Source organism: Rhinatrema bivittatum, chromosome 4 (genome assembly GCF_901001135.1).
Source record: "Rhinatrema bivittatum chromosome 4, aRhiBiv1.1, whole genome shotgun sequence".
NCBI lineage: Eukaryota > Metazoa > Chordata > Amphibia > Gymnophiona > Rhinatrematidae > Rhinatrema > Rhinatrema bivittatum.
Genome location: NC_042618.1, coordinates 20,343,003 through 20,362,465, shown reverse-complemented (window position 1 = coordinate 20,362,465; position 19,463 = coordinate 20,343,003). Strand labels below are relative to the sequence as shown.

Sequence of the window (19,463 nt, the reverse complement as noted above, 5' to 3'; positions counted from 1 at the left end):
TGAAGGAGTTAGTTGGACTGTTAGATGATCGAGGGGTTAGAGAAGATAAGGCCATCGCAGAAAGACTATATTAATTCTTTGCTTCGGTGTTTCCTGTAGAGGATGTTAGGGAGATGCCCATGCCAGAAGCTGTATTCACTGGTGATTCAGAAGAACTGAAACAAATCTTGGTGAAGCTAGAAGATGTAATAAGGAAGATTGCTATTCTTTAGTTTGTCAAATTGCCTAAACTAAGTAGTATATATCCCAGAGTTCTGAAAGAACTAAAAAACGAAATTGCAAACCTGTTACCCGTAATTTTGTAACCTATCATTTGTTGTGCCTGAAGATTGGAGGATGGTCATGTAACCCCTTTAAAAAGGACTCCAGGGGTGATCTGGGAAACTTTAGACTGGTGAGACTCACTTCAGTGCTGGCAAAAATCATTGAAACTATTCTAAAGAACAAAATCACAGACTATATTGAAAGACATGGTTTAATGGGACACAACCAGCATGGATTTACACAAGGTAAATCTTGCCTCACCAATCTACTACATATTGTTTTGAAGTCATGAATAAATGTGTGGATGGTAAGCCAGTGGATGTAGTACATTTGGATTTTCAGAAGGCGTTTGACAAAGTGCCCCATGATAGACTCCTGAGAAAATTAAAAAGTTATGGGAAAGGGAGCAATGTCCTATTGTGGATTGCAAACTGGTTAAAAGATAGGAAATGGAGAGAAGAACTAAATGGTAAATTTTCTCAGTGGAGAAAAGTAAACAATGGAGTGTGTCAGGGATATGAACCGGGACCAGTGCTTTTTAATATATTTATAAATGATCTGGAAAGGGAAACGAGTGAGGGGATCACATTTGCCCACGACAAAAAATTATTCTGAGTTAAATCAAAAGCAGATTGTGAAAAATTGCAGAAGGACCTTGCAAGACTGGAAGGCCAGGCATTCAAATGGCAGATGAAATTTAATGTGGACCAGTTTGGAGGAGAGGTCCATAAACTGTTATTAACCAAGTAGACTTGAGGAATAGCTACTGCTTATCACTGTGTGATAGCAGCATGGAATCTATTTGCTATTTGGGATTTTGCCAGGTACTTGTGACTTGGATTGGCCGCACATTTTTACTTTCAGTATACCGGGCGACTAACATAGGCTCATCAACATGCATTTGCATGTGACGAGCGCTATTAGTTTTTTGGGGGTTGGCTGCGTGTTTTCGATGCGGGTTGGAAATGTGCGGCCAATCATTTGTGGCCAATCATGTGGTAAACGGTGTGCTCTGTGTTCCAATTTTGCATCTAAATCTTTAGTGGATTTCCATTCTCTCATTTAGTTGATCCAGACTAGAATAGGGGGCATTTACCCAATATTGCAATATCACTGATTTAGCCAGCAACAATGCAATTTGAGCAAATTATTTTTCTTCCCCTAAGGTAAGGATACAGCCCAGGTGCCATTACCTAGCAATAATACTTCCCCCAGGAATGGTGACCACCCATCAATTATCATGTTAATCTTTTTCAGTACTGCTGACCAAAAAAAAATATAAACTAGGACATAACAGGAAGCTATGAATCAAATTGGTTTGGGAGATTGCACATTTCATACATTGGGTGGAGGATAATCTATCTGATGAAGTTTTGCCACTGTGAAATAGCTTCTATGAATAATATGGAATTGTATTTCCAGTTTAGTATTGACCGTCACCTTATTCAGTTCATTAAGGATTTTACTTAATTGTTCACTGGTTACCTTAGTACCAAATTCAACAGACCATTGAATAGCTAATTTGGTCATTGTACATATAGATGATTTCTTCAGTCTTAATTTGACCCAATAAGAAATTTTATTACAAATTTTGCCAGCCCCTCAAACATAACGAATCTATTGCTGTAGCTTCAAAGGTTCAGTTTCTGATGTAACAATAAAGAAATGTCGGGCTTGTAAATAAGCCTAAAAATTTGAAGTGGGCAATTTTATATCTTCTTTGGAGTTATTCAAAAGAGAAAATATAATTATCAGCTTTAGAAAAGAGATCTGAAATATAAGCTGAAAATTGTTCCAGGTTGAAAACACTCCAGTCTGCAGCTCCAGTTCAAATCCAGGATTCCCAACAAATGGTAAATAACCAGCGTTTATAATTGGATCCGCACCATGAGTTTAAAAACTTCCAAGCAGTACACATTGAAACAGGATAACACTTTCATAGGAATATCTGAATTTGGTAAATGTAAAGCAGCCCATGGAGAGAGAGGTGACACAACTTGAGTCAATCAGACCTGGGGTACAGAACAGATACTGGTTAATTTCCCATTCTCTGGTAAAACTAAATTGATAGGCAAAGTTATAAAAACGAAAGTCTGGTAAGTTTAGAACCCCCCCTGCTGTGCCGCCCTGCTGTAAGGTAGAATAACTGATGCATCTAGCTTTGTTCTGCCATAAAACCTTAGAACTATGGATTGTAATCATTTGACATCGTCAATCTAAGCCAGCATGGTAATTTATGAAGCTTATCCAACAGGTCTGCTCTTCCTAATAATAAGGGAAAGTCCATCCAGGACTGCCTCTCACTTAATAGACTCAAGCACCGGGGTTATGTTTAACCTATACACCTCCCGATAATCATAGGAAAATTTTAAACCCAAATATATAAAACTAGAACTAACCCACCATAAGGGAAATTCATCTGGCTAAGAGCTTGGAATAGAGGGAGAAAGAGGCAGCGCTTCTAATTTAGTGTAATTAATGGATAAACCTGCAAAATTTCCAAATTCCTGAATCACTTTCATAATAGTTGGCAAAGAAACAATCTGATTTGAGACCAAAAGTAAAATGTCATCAGCAAACATACATATTTTTTGTTCTACATTTCCAAAATATATTGCGTGAAATTCCCTATGGGCACATAGTTTAATAGCCAGTGGCTCAATTGAGAGAACATGTAGAAGGGGTGATAAAGGACGACCTTGTCTTGTCCTACCTTGCAAAAGAAAAGGGGCTGAAATCTTGATTGTTCACAGTCAGACAGGTGCTAGGGTTAGTATAAAGTAACCAGCCCAAAAAATCTCCCTCAAACCCATACCGTTCTAAAACCCCAAAAAGATATTGCCATCGGACCTTACCAAATGCTGTTTCTGCATCTAGGCTAGCAGTCCTATTATTATCTGAGTCCCCAGATGCCAAAAGCCACAAAGCATGTAATTTCCGAATGTTGCAAACCCCATGTGTGCCCCATATGAAACCAACCTGATCTGAAACTACTAAATGAGGAATAAACAAACTAAAAAGTCTAGCCAGAGTGGAGGCCAACAGTTTTAAGATTTACGTTTATAAAGGAAATGGGCCTATAACTTTTAGGCTTCGTTAAATCTTTCCCCTTCATTGGAAAAACTGTGATTAATGCTTGATTAGCAATGTTAGGAAATGTGCCCATTTCCAAAGTATAGTTATATTTCAACAAGAGAGTTGCAATGTTTGGTCTTGAAATTTTGTAAAACTCAGGGCTGTAACCATCCAAACCTGGTGATTTCTCTAATTTCAATTGTTATTACAAAATATATTTCAAAGAGATCTATTAGTTTATTAAGGATAGTTTTGTGGGCTTGAAATAGTGATGGTAGAGAGACTCTGTCAAAAAGATTTATTGGAAACCTCCGCATTCATAGGCTTCTCAGAATATAACAATTGATAGTAATCCACAAAGATCTGTAATATTCCCCTGTGTCTGTCACATTGGTCACAGTATTACTACATATTTGGGTCACATAATATTTAGGTTGGGTAGATTTAATTAATCTCATCATCAGCTTATTGGTTTTGTTTGCATGCCAAAACCATCTTGCTTTGGTCCATTGTAGGGAGTGTTGAGCCCTCTGAAATAAGTGATTTAACTGGTTCTTGATGCTTACCAAAGTTATCCTATCAATTTCTAAGCCAGATTGAATATGATGTGTTTAGTAATGGAAAGTTGTTGGGTAAGTTTTTTAAAATGAGAGCATCTTCTTCTTTTTTTCAGAGGCTTCTGATAGGAAATAATTTCTGCTCTTAAAACCACCTTGCCTGCTTACCACAGGGGCTGCGGTGATATATCATGTGCAGAATTCTCTTTTAGATATTGGTGCATTCTTGCTTCTAGAAAAGACTTAAATTTAACATCTTGATATAAATGAAAAAAGAAGTGCCACCTAGGGGGTGACCCTAGAAGACACAGCCATATCCATGGTAATGGAGGCATGATCCGAGAGAATCATTGACCCAATCTTAGCTGATGTGACCTTAGGAAATAAAAATCAGACAAAGATATAATCAGTTCTAGAGTATGCACCATAAGGTGCTGAATAAAATGTGAAATTAACAGCCTCTGAGTTTGACTCCCAAATATCTATTAACAGCCCCATGCCTTTTCCCACTAAACATTGTACCTGAGAGGGCTTTGAACCAAAGTGGGATCCATTACTACATTAACATTCCCCCCTTTGGCAGAGTAAGTTGAGTCGTTGGGGTTGAGCAAACAGAAAAAGTTGTGACAGGGTGCTACTAAAAAAGAAGCGTGGTTCTTCAGAGCTGGTGGTGCAACCAGCACTGAAAAAGCACTAAGTCTCTGTGCCATAAATGCAGTTGATGCATCATTTTCCAGCACATCGAACCTCCACGCTGTCAGTGCATGGTGCACTGGTGCTGTCAATGTATTAAGCCCCAGAGCATGAAACACATTACGCCTCAACACCATTAATGCTTCTTCCCTCGATGCCTTGAGCATTGGAACAAGCTGCTCCATCATCGAAGCACCAAACTGCGGTGCTTTCGATGCAACTATGCACTAGGTCACCAGTCGTTCCCATACATATGTGAAGTTTTTCAGGGGTAGAAGGAGATATGATCAGTTTACCCCTGCCGATCTCTAGGGTAATGTCACCATCAAAGCCGGTGTAAGGCCTATGCCTAGCTACACCAGATACACCCAGTGCACCCTTTCTAACGTGGCAAATTTAACTCCTGCCACAGAGTCGGCTTGCAGTCAAGGGCTCATGAAAAACATCTTTAAAAAATATGTTGCGTTGTGAGAATTTGAAGCACATTTAAAAATAATAGACGTATTTTGTCTGATCACTCTTAAAATGCTACACATCTTACATATTCTGCCAGGGGAATGTAAACTTATGAGCACAACTGTATTTCAAGGTGCAAACTCTTCATAAAATTAGAGAACTTAAGCTTCAGGAAAAGTAACTTGAAATACCACTTTCTGTGAATGGAAAACCAAACATACATTATACAAATATAGGCTAGAAAATGAGGGCTATGGGTAGCAGTATTACTGGTTCAGGCCGAAAAAAATTGAAAAAACATAAATAGAAGCCGCACCAATGTTCTCTTAGCACACAACAGAGACAAACTTAACCATCAATCAGGGTACAGCATGTCCGTGAAACCATCTATGTGTCGGAGGATTCACCTACTTCAACTATATGTGTGACATTTTGATCTAAAGATCAAATAAACAATGTTTGGATATTGAAAACAGTTTCTTTTGTCGTGTACAAATATCACAGCACTTGTGTTTGGATTCTAAATGATGACTGCTGCACGGTTTATTATGACAAGAACAAAAATCAGGAGAAAATCATTTGAAAAAAGTAACTCCTTATTTTTCCAGGTAAATTTCGGAGTTTATTTTTGTGGACAGAAGCCAGGACAATGAAACATTATTAAGCAGATCCTCCCACTCAGCAATAACCCAATCTCTACCCCCATCCCGTGCCTAGCATGTCCCCCTCTCTCTTTCTCTCCCTCCTCACAGAAAATCTCCTTCTCTCTCTCTCCCCCCCCCCCCCACCACCACCAGATTTCAATAGCATTCATCCTTGCTGGTGGTGGCTCCAGGCTCCCTCCTCTTTCCTTCAGCAGCAGCTTACTTAGGCTCCCATGCTCTGCAGCACTACATGTCTGCCCTTGTGCAGGGCCAGGGAGCCTACCAGGAAGTGCTTTTGGTGGACAAGGCCTGTTTCAATGCATTTGTGGCATCAGATAGCAGGCACTTTGGCTGCTTAGGGGTGAGGAGGCAAGACTTGAAACATGGCATGGGTAGTACGGAGGGCGAGTGCTTTCACCAGGGGGGGGGGGGGGGGATTGAGACTTGGCCCACAGTGGCTGGAGACCTTGAGTCACTGCATCTGCAGCTCTGGAGCAGCTTTTTAATCAGCTTCAAATTAGGGTGAAAATTGGTTTAAACTGAAAATGAAGGACCCTATCAAACCATACTATCTGATGGTCACTGGTGCACAGGTAGATACCTACCCGTACATCAGAGATCCATTTGTGAGCACTAGGCCGAGTATTGCACCTAGTGACTGATACTGAATGTGAGAGAGAGAAACTATTTCTACTGTGTGTTGGTTATTGGAAAAACAACAAAAATTAAGAGTAAAAAAAAAACTAGGAGGGGAAGCACAGTAATTGTTTACATAGGGCAGCAAAAGGGCGCCCCTTGTGTGCGCCGAGCCAGCTCTGAGCTGTGCTGCCTTCCCCTGTTCCCTACTTCCCCCACCCCACCTTCCCTTCCCTTCTCCTACCTCCCCCGCCCTTTTCCCCCTCCCTTTGTCGATTTCTTTTTTTTTTTGTTTCAAAACTTACTTCAGCCCCGGTCAACTGCCAGCACGCAATCCCAAGCACAGCAGCATTATGGCCACTGTGCCTGGAGCCTCTGGCCCCGCCACGCCCCTTTTTGCAAGCCCCGGGACTTACACGCGTCCTGGGGCTTTATAAAATAGGCCCGGCGCGTGTAACCTTTTTAAAATCCGGCCCTTTATGTTTAACAGCTGATGAATAAAACATCTAAATAATGTTATATATTTCCCAAAAATCAATAAAATATTCAAAACAGAAAAATCAAATTTATTGATACAGATCAAATCAACTCGGTTTACATCGAACTAAGCAGAACTATAACCAACAATTCAACAAGAGACATTTAGAAGGAGCATAAAAGTTACATTATAACAAGGTTGCCTTAACTGGGAGAAGGAAAAAAAGGGGGAGAACGAAAGATAAATTATTAAATACAAATAACACCCAATAATTAAAACTAATAATTTAAAAAGTCCCCTGCTCTCCATACCTTGGATATTTTGAGTTCCAGTCAACCTGAAATTGTTGTGGTTTGGGAGAGGTAGGGCCACACAAACTTTATCTTCTCTCTGACACACATTCTCCAACACATTCATTCTCTCACAATCTCTCCTCTCATATACATGCCCATGCTTTCTCACACACTTCCTCTCTCTCACACAGGCTCTCTCTCCCTCATCTACATATTACTTGTGTGTGTTGTTACACCCGTCGGTCGCAGATGGCTGCACCCTCTCATGCTCACCTCCTTCTTCCCTGCACCATCAATCCTAGGAAGAATGGTGGCCTCCGCCAGCGTCCCCAGGACGGCGGGGTGCTGCCGACCACCATCTTGTCTCCGGAATCACCTAAGGCACACGTGCAAGGGCCTCCTTTGTACACGTCATGGCGGGAACATCGGGGGCGTCCCCTCCTGATGACGTCAACTCGCTGCTGTACTTAAGCTGACCGGCCCTTTGCTTCAACGAGTTAGCAAGGAGTTTCCTCATTGCTGAATCTGCTCCATTCTTGGACTTACAGTTCCAGATTCTCTCTTGGCATGTGGACGCTCTGGGTACCCGCTCCTCGGGGGCCCCTCCGCGTTCCTGACCATCCACTCCTCGGAGGGCCTTCCTGCCTTGGACTACTACCTGACCTGCTTCCCAGGACTTTATCCTGGAACTACCACTTGTGAGTAATTTCTATGGACTTCAACGATACTAGCTTTGCTGAAGCTTCTCCATGGTGTACCCCGTACCTCGGGCCACTACTGTCCCTCTTCAGTGAAGTTGTTCCAGTATACTCTGTGTTGCAGGGTATTGCCGCACCAACTACAAGTTCCACTTTCGGGTTCCTGCACCTCAGATTATTTCATCTCATCTTCAGTACAGTCATCTTCAGTGTACCCCACTCTCTGGGCACTACCGGATCTTCACATCACTGGTCTCACCTTGGGTTTACCCCATTGCTCAGAACTGAATTTATTTGCTTCTCCCGCTCTGCCTTTCCTTCCTTCTTAAAAAAGTCTCACATACAGCTGTGTCCTACAATGCTGAGACCACGCCTACCGACGGTGAAGCTCACAAGACTCCTGCCTGTGGGTGGAGACACCTCTCATCTCGGCCCAGGGTTAACATCCTTACAAAAACATAACCTGTGTGTGTGGGTGCGCACACATGCCTGTGCGAGCTTATATGTGACACACAAGCTTTCTCAGGCAGGCACCGTCTCGCACTCTGGCTCTCACACACACATATATGCATACACATACTCGCAGGCTCTTTCACATATACACATACACACGGCGCTTCCTCTTCTCTGTGGGTCACGGTGAGTTGAGCTTCAGTGCAGTATCTCTGTCTCTTCATCTCTTTGGGCTGTGGTAAGATGGGCTTTACTATGGCCCTGCCGGCTGCCTTCTGTCTTAATGCCGTGGTGAGATGGGCTCCACTGCGGCCCCATTGAGCTTCTCTTTTCCTCAGGCCATGGTGAATTCGGTTCCACCTCGGTCCGCCAGCTTTATTGCGCCGCGGGAGAAAAGATTTGCTTGCCTGCTGGAAAAATTATGCACGGACACCTACAGGTGCAGCTTAGAGGGAGCACTGGATACAGCCAACATGGAAGTCTTGCCTCACTAGTCTGCTACGTTTTTTGAAGGGGTTAATAAACCTGCGGCTAATGGCGAGCTGGTGGACTTTATTTATTTATTTTGTTTTATTTTATGCCGACATTAGATCGAGATATCACATCGGTTCACATATAGCTGGAACGCAATTAAGGCATGGGCTGCTTATTTTTACAGTGTAACAGAACAGTTAATGTACAGTATAAATTAGAACATAGAACATAAAATGTTATAATTCAGAATATTTAAAAAGTAACACTTAGGAACGGTTATTAATACACATGTGCCATAGAGCATCTTATAGAATGATTTAGTAATATTTAACAAGGAACAGTTATTAATATGCATGTGCCAAATAGTACAGGAGGTTGGTACGTTGGAAACATAGCTTAGGAGCATAATGCATTTATAGCTTGGGGGCTGTTGCGCTGATGGCAGCTTGGGGGAGTGAGGAAATGTCTGTAGGTATTAGATATTGTCATGGCGAGGAGTTCTTGGGAATAGGGGGAGGGGGTGGGCTAAGTTTCTGGCAGGAAGGCTTGCGAGAAAAGCCAAGTTTTGAGGTGTTTTTTGAAGGTTTGAGTCGAGTGTTCCGTTCTGAGGTGGGGTGGGAGGGAGTTCCTTAGTGTATTTGGATTTTCAGAAGCTGTTAGTCTTTCATGAGAGACTCCTGAGAAAAATATGTCAAGGAAGTTGACCACTGTACCCATATGTTCTCATTGCAATTTAGGTCATGGCATGTTGGTGCATACATTTTTGACCTGCTCTAAAATAACCCCTTTTTGGGATGCTTTTTTACTGGGTGGGTGTAAGATTCATAAGAAGGGGACCATACTTGTGCTGGGGGACATGGCAGAGATTCTGGATCTTAAGGAAAAGGTTCTGTTCGCATATTGGCATTACAGTTAGCCTGCAAATGTATTTTGTATGTGTGAATTGATAATTCACCAGCCAACGTAGCGTGTCTTTATGTCAGACCAAAATGATAGACCTTATGCAGATGGAAAGAATTGATATTGTATTTTATAAGCGTAAAGCATCAGAAGAGAATGTAGAGACCTGGAAAAGGTTTTACAGATTACTACCCACAGAAGAGACGCATAGATTAATTGCTGTAGGTTTTACTATCAATTGGGAAGACCAGCTGCCACTTCTCCCTTGGGTTAAACATTATTTAAAATTAAGCCTAAAGCAGCTACGATGAGGATGCTGATGTGTAAAGGCATTTACACATCAGTCCATTACCTGCTATTAAGTTCACTTAGAGAATAGCCACTGCCATTAGCAATGGTAACATGGAATAGACTTAGTTTTTGGGTACTTGTCAGGTTCTTATGGTGCTCAATTTTGCCAGCGTCCGTTTTCCGAACCTATGGCTTGTCAGCAGGTTCGACAACCGACACCGGTAAAATTAAGCGTCGGCTGTCATACCCACTGACAGCCTCCTTATTAGCACAGGCCCTTATTTGAATACTGAATCGCTTGCCCAGGAGAGGTGTCTGGGCGCGCGTTGGGAGAGCGAGCGCTCGTCTCAAGAGTATTGGCTGTCCCGCGCACTTTACTTAAGAACATGAGAACATGCCATACTGGGTCAGTCCATCAAGCCCATCATCCTGTTTCCAACAGTGGCCAATCCAGGCCATAAGAACCTGGCAAGTACCCAAAAACTAAGTCTATTCCATGTTACCGTTGCTAGTAATAGCAGTGGCTTTTTTCTAAGTCAACTTAATTAATAGCAGGTAATGGACTTCTCCTCCAAGAACTTATCCAATCCTTTTTTAAACACAGCTATACTAACTGCACTAACCACATCCTCTGGCAACAAATTCCAGAGTTTAATTATGCGTTGAGTAAAAAAGAACTTTCTCCGATTAGTTTTAAATGTGCCCCATGCTAACTTCATGGAGTGCCCCCTAGTATTGCTATTATCCGAAAGAGTAAATAACCGATTCATATCTACCCGTTCTAGACCTCTCATGATTTTAAACACCTCTATCATATCCCCCCTCAGCCGTCTCTTCTCCAAGCTGAAAGTCCTAACCTCTTTAGTCGTTCCTCATATGGGAGCTGTTCCATCCCCTTTATCATTTTGGTTGCCCTTCTCTGTACCTTCTCCACTGCATCTATATCTTTCTTGAGATGCGGCGACCAGAATTGTACACAGTATTCAAGGTGCTGTCTCACCATGGAGCGATACATCGGCCTGATTATTAGCAATATTTATGTGGACACAGAAACTGCAGAACAGGAGGTGTAGTATTTCTGTTGGGGATCTGTAATTTTATGAGGATCTTGGGGGGGGGGGGAGGGGTTGTATTTGTCCAGAGGTTTCTTTATTGTTTATAGGTCTCTTTCAGCGTTTTTTCGTAGTATCTCTATGGACAACTTAAAACTCCCAGATGCACTTAATCTCAAGCCATACACGCCGATGCAATAAATGTGCATGGAAAGCGGACGCACAGCTGCCTCTCCTGGGTGTGTGATCAAATATTTAAATGAGGCATCACGCTAAAAAGAAGATGCTAGGGACAAATGTGCGCACCTAGCACCTCCTTGGCAATGGGCGCCCAGGAAATGTGGCTGTCAGCGGGTTAGGAAAACAAATGCTCAGTTTTATAAGCGTCCCTTTTCCTAACCTGACTGCCTGCACACTTTTTTTTTTTTTTTTAAATATTCTTGTCCTTCTTTTTTTTCCTCTCACTTAATATCGCCATGATATTAAGTCAGAGGAAGCACAGAAAAGCAGTATTTTCTGCTCTTCTATACACTTTTTGGGCTGCTCAGAAATTAACGCCTTTTCTGGGCAGATGTTAATTTCTGAGGGTAAAAATCTGCATCTCAAGCGCACTTTTTTTTCTTTGTTTTTTAAATCGGGGGAGAATAGCTAAGAGCCTCATCAACATGCATTTACATGTGATGAGCGCTGTTAGTTTCGTTGGGGGTTGGATGCTTATTTTGGATGCACTAATCCCCTTATAGATTAAGGGGTTGTGGATGCACATCCAAAACCTGTGTCCAACCCATGAGTGCACTGTATTGCATTGGCCTGTGTATGTATAGTGACATGTGCGCGCACACACACCCCCAGCGTGAAGCAGGGAGGGCTACAATGTGGAGTAAAAGTGCACCCATTCATCCATCATATACTCTGCAAACAGCCCCCCCCCTACACTGTACATACACATACACGCTCACTCTAAGGGGTGAGGACAGAGGCACAAAGTGGAAAGGGCAAGGGGGGGAGATTGCCCTCAGCCATACACACACAAGCTTGCTGCACCCCAGTGCAAACGCGCTAGGGTGGGAGGAGATGAGTACAAAGTGAAAGGTATACAGACATGCTCCCCCCCCCCCCCCCCCCCCCCCCATGCACACCCTCCTTCACCCTCTCTCACGCATATACTTATTCACACACTTCTTTTTTTCCTCACCTACATGAACACCACCTTCCATCTCTCTCACACACACACACACACACACATACACACTTCATTCCTCCTGCCACTCAGCCCCCTTTTACCACAAATCCACCCACACACACTCTCCTTTGTACTTGCACTCCAATCTCACCCAACTCACACACATACATATTTTCTCATTTATTCATGCCACTGTTTCCCCATTCACCCACCTCTGCACCATCAACCTATCTACTCCCCAGACATTCTTCTTCTCCCCTGCCACGTTCACCCCCTCCATACCATAAACCTACCCCCCCCATGCCTCCCACATACACATACCATCTACACCAACACCATCACTCCCAGCATACACATACGAGATGAGGAGAGGTAAGAAAACCCACATGCACCCCCAAGCATGGAGGAAGGGGATGAAGGCTGCAAATTGGAGAGTATGAGGAAATAAGGTATGCGTATTCCCTTACCAACACTCTGTCACACCCTCCCTAGACCAGCACTCCCCCTACAGACACACAGGAATGAAGAGGGCAGAATGCCCCCTCCCTCCCTCCTCGCACACACGCACTCAAGGGGGGGAGAGGGCTGCAAAGTAAATGTTTTGTAGACAATCTTTCTCTCTGCACACAATCATCCTTCCCTCTCCCATATGCACTCCACTTTTCTCCCACCCCCTGCCCCCATACTCACCTACATAAGTACCTCCTTACACTTTCCACACTCACACCCCACCCACACAGACATCCATTCACTCACTCCACTCCCTTACCAACCTACCCACCCCCAACACTATCACTTAGTCCTCTTTCTACCACAGATTTACCCCCCAACCCTCTTCCATAACAATGCACACACACATGCGTGTGCGCATGTTATAAAATTGGGGGTCTGCGCATACAAGGGGGTGCACACTAGTGCATCTTGTTCAAGCCGACGCCCACAGCCTTCCCACCCCTTCCCTTAACCTATCCCCCCCAGCCCTATCCTAAACTCCCCCCAAAATTATATTTTACCTTCTGTGCCTGCCTCTGGGCAGGCGCAGGTTGCGCGCGCCGGCAGCCTGCCGGCACGCGATCCCCCGGCACAGCAGCAAATGGCCGCTGCGCTGGAGGCCTCTGGCCCCGCTCCCACCCCTTTTGTAAAGCTCCGAGACTTAGACGCGTCCCAGGGCTTTACGCGCTTCACCGGGCCTTTATAAAATAGGCCCAGCGCGCGTAACCCTCTCTATGTGCATAAAAGTTTTAAAATCCAGCCCATAGTGTATTGTTTATACTAATGTGAGTGAGTGAATATTAGAAGACAGGTTCTAGGGGATGGGGATGTCATCCAGAATTGTCTTGTTAAGTGAGTAAATTCAAAATCCAATGGCTTATATATAATATGAAGAGCCGAGGATAAGGGTTCCAGCTGTCAGGGGTAAGATAGGTGAGGAGGGGAGGGTATATAAACCTGATGTTATGTTCAGATGGTCTTCTGTTCTTCTGAATTGATGAAAACTTTAAAATAAAGACGTACAAAAAAAATGCCATTCTCATTTGCTGGAATTGTCTTTGGTAAGATACATCCTTTCTAAATTTTCACTGAATTTTATTTCTGGATAATAAATTATTGGAATGAATCTCTGTGAATACAACAGTAGCATGTATACATAAACAAGGCCATGATGTCAAATATTCTCTCTTGTTTCCTGGTGACTAAGTGGTGGTGATTTTTTTTATTTTTTTTTTAATTATTATTATTGCTCCTTAAAAAAAAAAAAATCTATTGGTATAGGACTAATTTTTTAAGATCAGTCTGAGTTATTTTCCATAATATAAAAATTGCAAGAATGTATATTTTGCAATTGCAAGACTTATATAGATAGCAAATATATGTTGCTGAAGGCAAAACAATTGAAATAAGGTATACTTGTTCATAAATTTAGATATCTCCGTATTCTGGAAAGAAATGCAATACATAATCTGTGTGAATAATTAACTCTTGATTTATTTTAAAGCCACAGGACCTCAGAATTGAAAGAAAAACTAAAATCTTCAGTTAGGCTGAGGAACTGTACAGAGAAGGATATCCAAGGATACAAATGACCACCATAGTCTTATTCTTCTGCTATGCCTGTCTTATTGTTCCATTTCTAATTATTTACGTGTTCTTGCAGTGGCAGAGGACATTACAAGTACTAAATATATTGCTACTTGTTAATTTTTTTGATCTTTTTGACTTGGGAAGAACAGGTCAAATTATATCAGCATGTTCTTTCACAAGACTAGCAAAAGATAATTTTCTGATTGTCCTATGATACTGTGATCAAACTCATAGAAAATTTACCTAGTGGTTATATTGCTGGATTTTTCAAGCTCTACATGTTTGGTGATTTGACCTTTCTGTGTTATGTACGCAGACTTCAAGGAGGTAGTTTTGTAACATTGTACATAAATTCTACCAATTTTTCAAAGTGGATTTAAGTCCTCTTTGAAAATTATCCCACCTAATCTACTCGCACGCACTTATGCCTGTTAAAATGTGTAGAATTTTGTAGATTTTTTTTTTTCCCCTGAAAATTGCCATGCATACTTTTGGAAATTCATACCTTTCCCACCCCCCCATAATACCTCTGATCAGTTTGGGTAAACATATTCATGATATGCTGATTAAACTTATTTGTGCATATTGGGCAGACAGTTTTGTAAAATGCCATTTCTTTACATAAAGCACTTTTGCCTTCAAAAGTCCCATTGAAAATTACTCTCCAAAGATCCAAAATATTTTGCCAAAAGAACTAAAAAGCACATGCTTAGTATGATAAACAAAATTTGGCTCGTTTTATGCATTTCTAAACAATTTATATTACTTTTTTTCTGTAGGATACTTTGATTGTGTGGTCTGAAGCAGAAAATTATGACTTGGCACTTAGCTTTCAAGAAAAAGCAGGATGCGATGAGATCTGGGAAAAGATATGCCAGGTATGTTTTTAACAGGCTTAAAAGCAAGTAACACACAGTGCTACCCAACCTTTTTTCTAAATAAAATATTCATTACAAGAGACATGGTTAAATTCATATTAAGAAAAATAATTCTATATCATTTTTCCATGTAACTTAGTTGTTGGTAACTGGTACAGTTGTCAGTAACAAACCTTACAAGGCTTCTGGTGGCTGATTCTAACCAAACTGGGAGCAGGCCTAGGTAGAAACAGTTCTAACAAGATTGGAAAGGTTCACTTAAACTGCATGAAGTTTTCAAGGGTGTCTTGTCTCCCGCATTTACCGCCAACTTTCTTCCCTTTCACCGTTTCTTCTTGTTGTTGTTGCCAGCCATTCTGATCTGCTGGTCCTGCAGAAAATATCATTTTCAACTCCCCTAGGAATCTACTTCTTATATCTCAAATTGCATCAAAATTTGTTTGCCGGTTTCTTTTTTTTCTTTAGGTAAAGAACACCTAAAAATAAATGCTTACAAATGTTCCATAGGACCTTTTCCCCTATCTTTTAAAAGGAAAGGGGGGGGACTTCAGGGGAAATTGACTAAATTAAAGGAAAAAGGAAAATAAGTAGGGCAGTGGTTTTCAAAGCTAATACTTAAAATTACAGATAAACCAAAAATATATACACGGCAGTATTTGTTTTTCTCATTTACTAGGTACAGGGAAAAGATCCTTCCGTGGATATTACTCAGGACTTGGTGGATGAATCGGAAGAGGAACGTTTTGATGATATGTCATCACCAGGTCTAGAGCTGCCATCTTGTGAGTTGAGCCGACTAGAAGAAATCGCAGAAGTTGTTGCATCTTCGTTGCCATCACCATTACGCCGTGAAAAACTCGCACTAGCACTGGAGAATGAGGGCTATATAAAAAAGCTCTTGGAACTTTTTCATGTGTGTGAGGATTTGGAAAACATTGAAGGACTACACCACTTGTATGAAATAATCAAAGGAATCTTCCTCTTGAACCGGACTGCACTTTTTGAAGTTATGTTTTCTGAAGACTGCATAATGGACATAATTGGATGCTTAGAGTATGACCCGTCTTTATCACAGCCACGGAAACACAGGGAATTTCTGACAAAAACAGCAAAGTTTAAAGAGGTGATTCCTATATCAGATCCTGAGCTGAAGCAAAAAATACATCAGACATACAGAGTTCAGTATATTCAAGATATGGTTCTACCCACCCCTTCAGTATTTGAAGAAAATATGTTGTCAACGCTTCACTCCTTCATCTTTTTTAATAAAGTGGAAATAGTTGGTATGTTGCAGGTAAGATGTTTTATATATATTTGGTGAAAAATAACATTTACACACTGCAAATGTAAGTGCTACATACATCTTGTAGAATTGTAGTAGTATAATCATTCAAATCAATTGGAAAAGTTATGGTATTTGATATCAACCCTTTAGAATTATACATGGTCCTGGTTTGTACATTCTGCACTGTCCATAAACAGTTATTAGCCAGATAGACTTGGAAAAGCCAACGCTTATCCATGGGAGTGAAATAAATCAACTATTTGGGATCTGTCAAGTGCATGTGATCCATACTGGCTACTATCAGAGACAGCAAGCTTGGCTTGATGGATCCTTGATCTGACCCAGCATGGCATTCATGTTCTTATGTCCTTCCCTCTTTCTAGCTGCTGCTGCCATCATCACGTCTTTCCCCTCCTGCCATATATTCCTTCTTCCTCCCCACTTCAGAGCCAGCAAAAACTATGTACTGGGTGCACCCTTAAAGTACTTGCAGCGGGCAAATCAGACACACCCAAGGCACGCACAGTTAAGTACATTCAGTGGCCACATCAGACACGCGCCAGACACGCACCCTTAAGTACTTTCAGTGGCCGCATCGCACGCGCCCCAGACACGCACCCTTAAGTGCTTTCAGTGGCCGCATCGCACGCGCCAGACACGCACCCTTAAGTGCTTTCAGTGGCCACATCAGACATATCCGAGGCACCCGCCGTTAAGAGCTTTTAGTGGCTACATCAGACACATCCCTGGCATGCGCCCTTTACTACTTTCAGCAGCCACATCAGACACACTTCAGACACGCACACCTTGTACTTTCAGAGGCCAGATTGGATGTGCCCCAGGCACGCGTCCTTAAGTACTTTCAGCGGCCACATCAGACACACCCCTGATTGACAAACTGAAGAGTAGTAAATCACCTGGACCGGATGGTATACACCCCAGAGTTCTGAAGGAACTCAAAAATGAAGTTTCAGACCTATTAGTAAAAACTTGTAACCTATCATTAAAATCATCCATTGTACCTGAAGACTGGAGGATAGCAAATGTAACCCCAATATTTAAAAAGGGCTCCAGGGGAAGTCCATCAGCTGCTATTAATTAAGTTGACTTAGATAATAACCACCGCTATTACTAGCAGCGGTAACATGGAATAGACTTAGTTTTTGGGTACTTGCCAGGTTCTTATGGCCTGGATTGGCCACTGTTGGAAACAGGATGCTGGGCTTGATGGACCCTTGGTCTGACCCAGTATGGCATGCTCTTATGTTCAGAACTCTGAGCAGAAGCACCTTACAGTATCCACCTCATTCCTACTGTCTCCTCTAGATTTATTTCTTAAAAAATGAGGAAGGAAAAGGGCTGTCACAGGGACTGTGTGCATGTGCCAGCTTACACTCCTTGTCAGTACAAAATTCCTGCCAGCTCTGATCCAGGAACATGCCCCGAATGCTTTCTGTTTCAAGAACACCATTCATAGTTGCAGGCTTGTGAATAATATTCTTGAGGGGGCTTTGTTTTGTGTATTTATTTTCTTAAGTCCAAGTATCTTTGTTAAAAGTATTATTACAGAACAGATCCAATAATAAATTCCAAACAATAACACAGGCGTCTCGAGGGTTGTTTCATGTTAAAATAAATGTTACTTAACTTTTTCTTTTCTTGTAGCGTTTGGCTTCCCATACAAATATAATTTGTGTGTGTGTGTATCCAAAAGATAATTTTTAATATTTTTGGCTTCAGTAATTAAACCCTGCTTGTCTTAGCTAGTGTCATATTCTTCTACTCACCCACCTAGTTTTTCTTGTAGTAATAGTCTATTTGCCTGCTTTTTCCAACACTCAGTATTGGATGTATTAAAGAGTTTTTCCCAGATTCTGTCTGTGGGGGAACATTTCTAATACATCTGGCTGAGCACAGGAGAAAGCTTCTACATTGAAGTAATGTACATATACAGGGAACTTTTCAACAAAGCTTGCTTTTGATTAGCTATAATCAACTTTTAAAATTTGAAACTGTACTAAGCATCTACGTTTATATCATGATCAAAATAAATGAAAACATTCACATTTTGGAAAAATGTCTGTATTAAACTCTCATCACATCTGCTGTACAGTAGGTAGAGTGTTGCTCATCTTAATACAGACCAATGGCTCCTCCTCTGACATGTCTCGCAGTTGAACAATGACATTTTGTCTTAGCCTTACTACCCAATTCTTCGTTAGTCTTGAAAGTAGATGGATTACATGTGCTTCACCTCTCTATTTCATTTTGCTATGAAGATGCATTACCAGCAACTTCAAAAAAGATTTTTTTTAAAGGTGCCACTGCATGATTTCTTCAGGCTTCAAATTTCTCCTTGGCATCTGAGCTGTTGCCCCTCAGCCTGATATGTCTTGCTCAGAGCTGTAGTTATTCTTGTTGTTGCTGCTGTGAACATAAGGCTAAAATCAAAGCTTGCTTGCAAGTTTTGTCTGTAGGCTCATTTTGCATTCTCTACAAATTTTTTTTAACCAGTTTGTAATCCACATAGAACATAACCTCCTATCCCATGACTTTTTTTAGTTTTCTTAGAAGCCTCTCATGAGGGACTTTGTCAAACACTTTCTGAAAATCCAAATACACCATATCCACTGATTCACCTTTATCCACATGTTTATTAACCCCTTCAAAAAAATGAAGCAGATATGTGAGGCAAGACTTCCCTTGGGAAAATCCATGCTGACTGTGTTCCATTAAGCCATGTCTTTCTATATGCTTTGTGATCTTTCTATATGCTTTGTGATCAGTTGTTAATTGCATATCTTAATTTTAAATCTCTCAGGCTTTTTTTAAGCAGCCGTCCTGAAAGGGACAATGTAAATGTTATACCAAGACAATTGGTTTTTTTCTCTACAGACTGTTGCATGTTACTCAGAACAAGCATGTGCTTCCTACCTAGAAGTTTGACTTGTCAGATTAACAGACAAATCAGTCCAAAAGGCCAGACTTTTGATGATTCTAAAATATATTTTCTAACAAAATCATTTTACATCTTCAGATAGAGGACAATAAATTACTTCGATATCAGATCT

The 19,463-nt window shown here is 41.5% G+C and overlaps 1 protein-coding gene across 6 annotated transcripts in view; it reads left to right on the top strand.

Moving 5' to 3' along the window:
- Positions 1-19,463, top strand: part of PPP4R3A (protein phosphatase 4 regulatory subunit 3A) — a 161,723-nt gene that overhangs the window by 77,898 nt on the left and 64,362 nt on the right. For all 6 annotated transcript variants that reach the window (XM_029597805.1, XM_029597802.1, XM_029597803.1 and 3 more), the window contains exons 3-4: positions 15,009-15,107; positions 15,784-16,401. In XM_029597805.1, the coding sequence (XP_029453665.1) occupies positions 15,009-15,107; positions 15,784-16,401 (717 nt within the window). The remainder of the gene's footprint in view (positions 1-15,008; positions 15,108-15,783; positions 16,402-19,463) is intronic.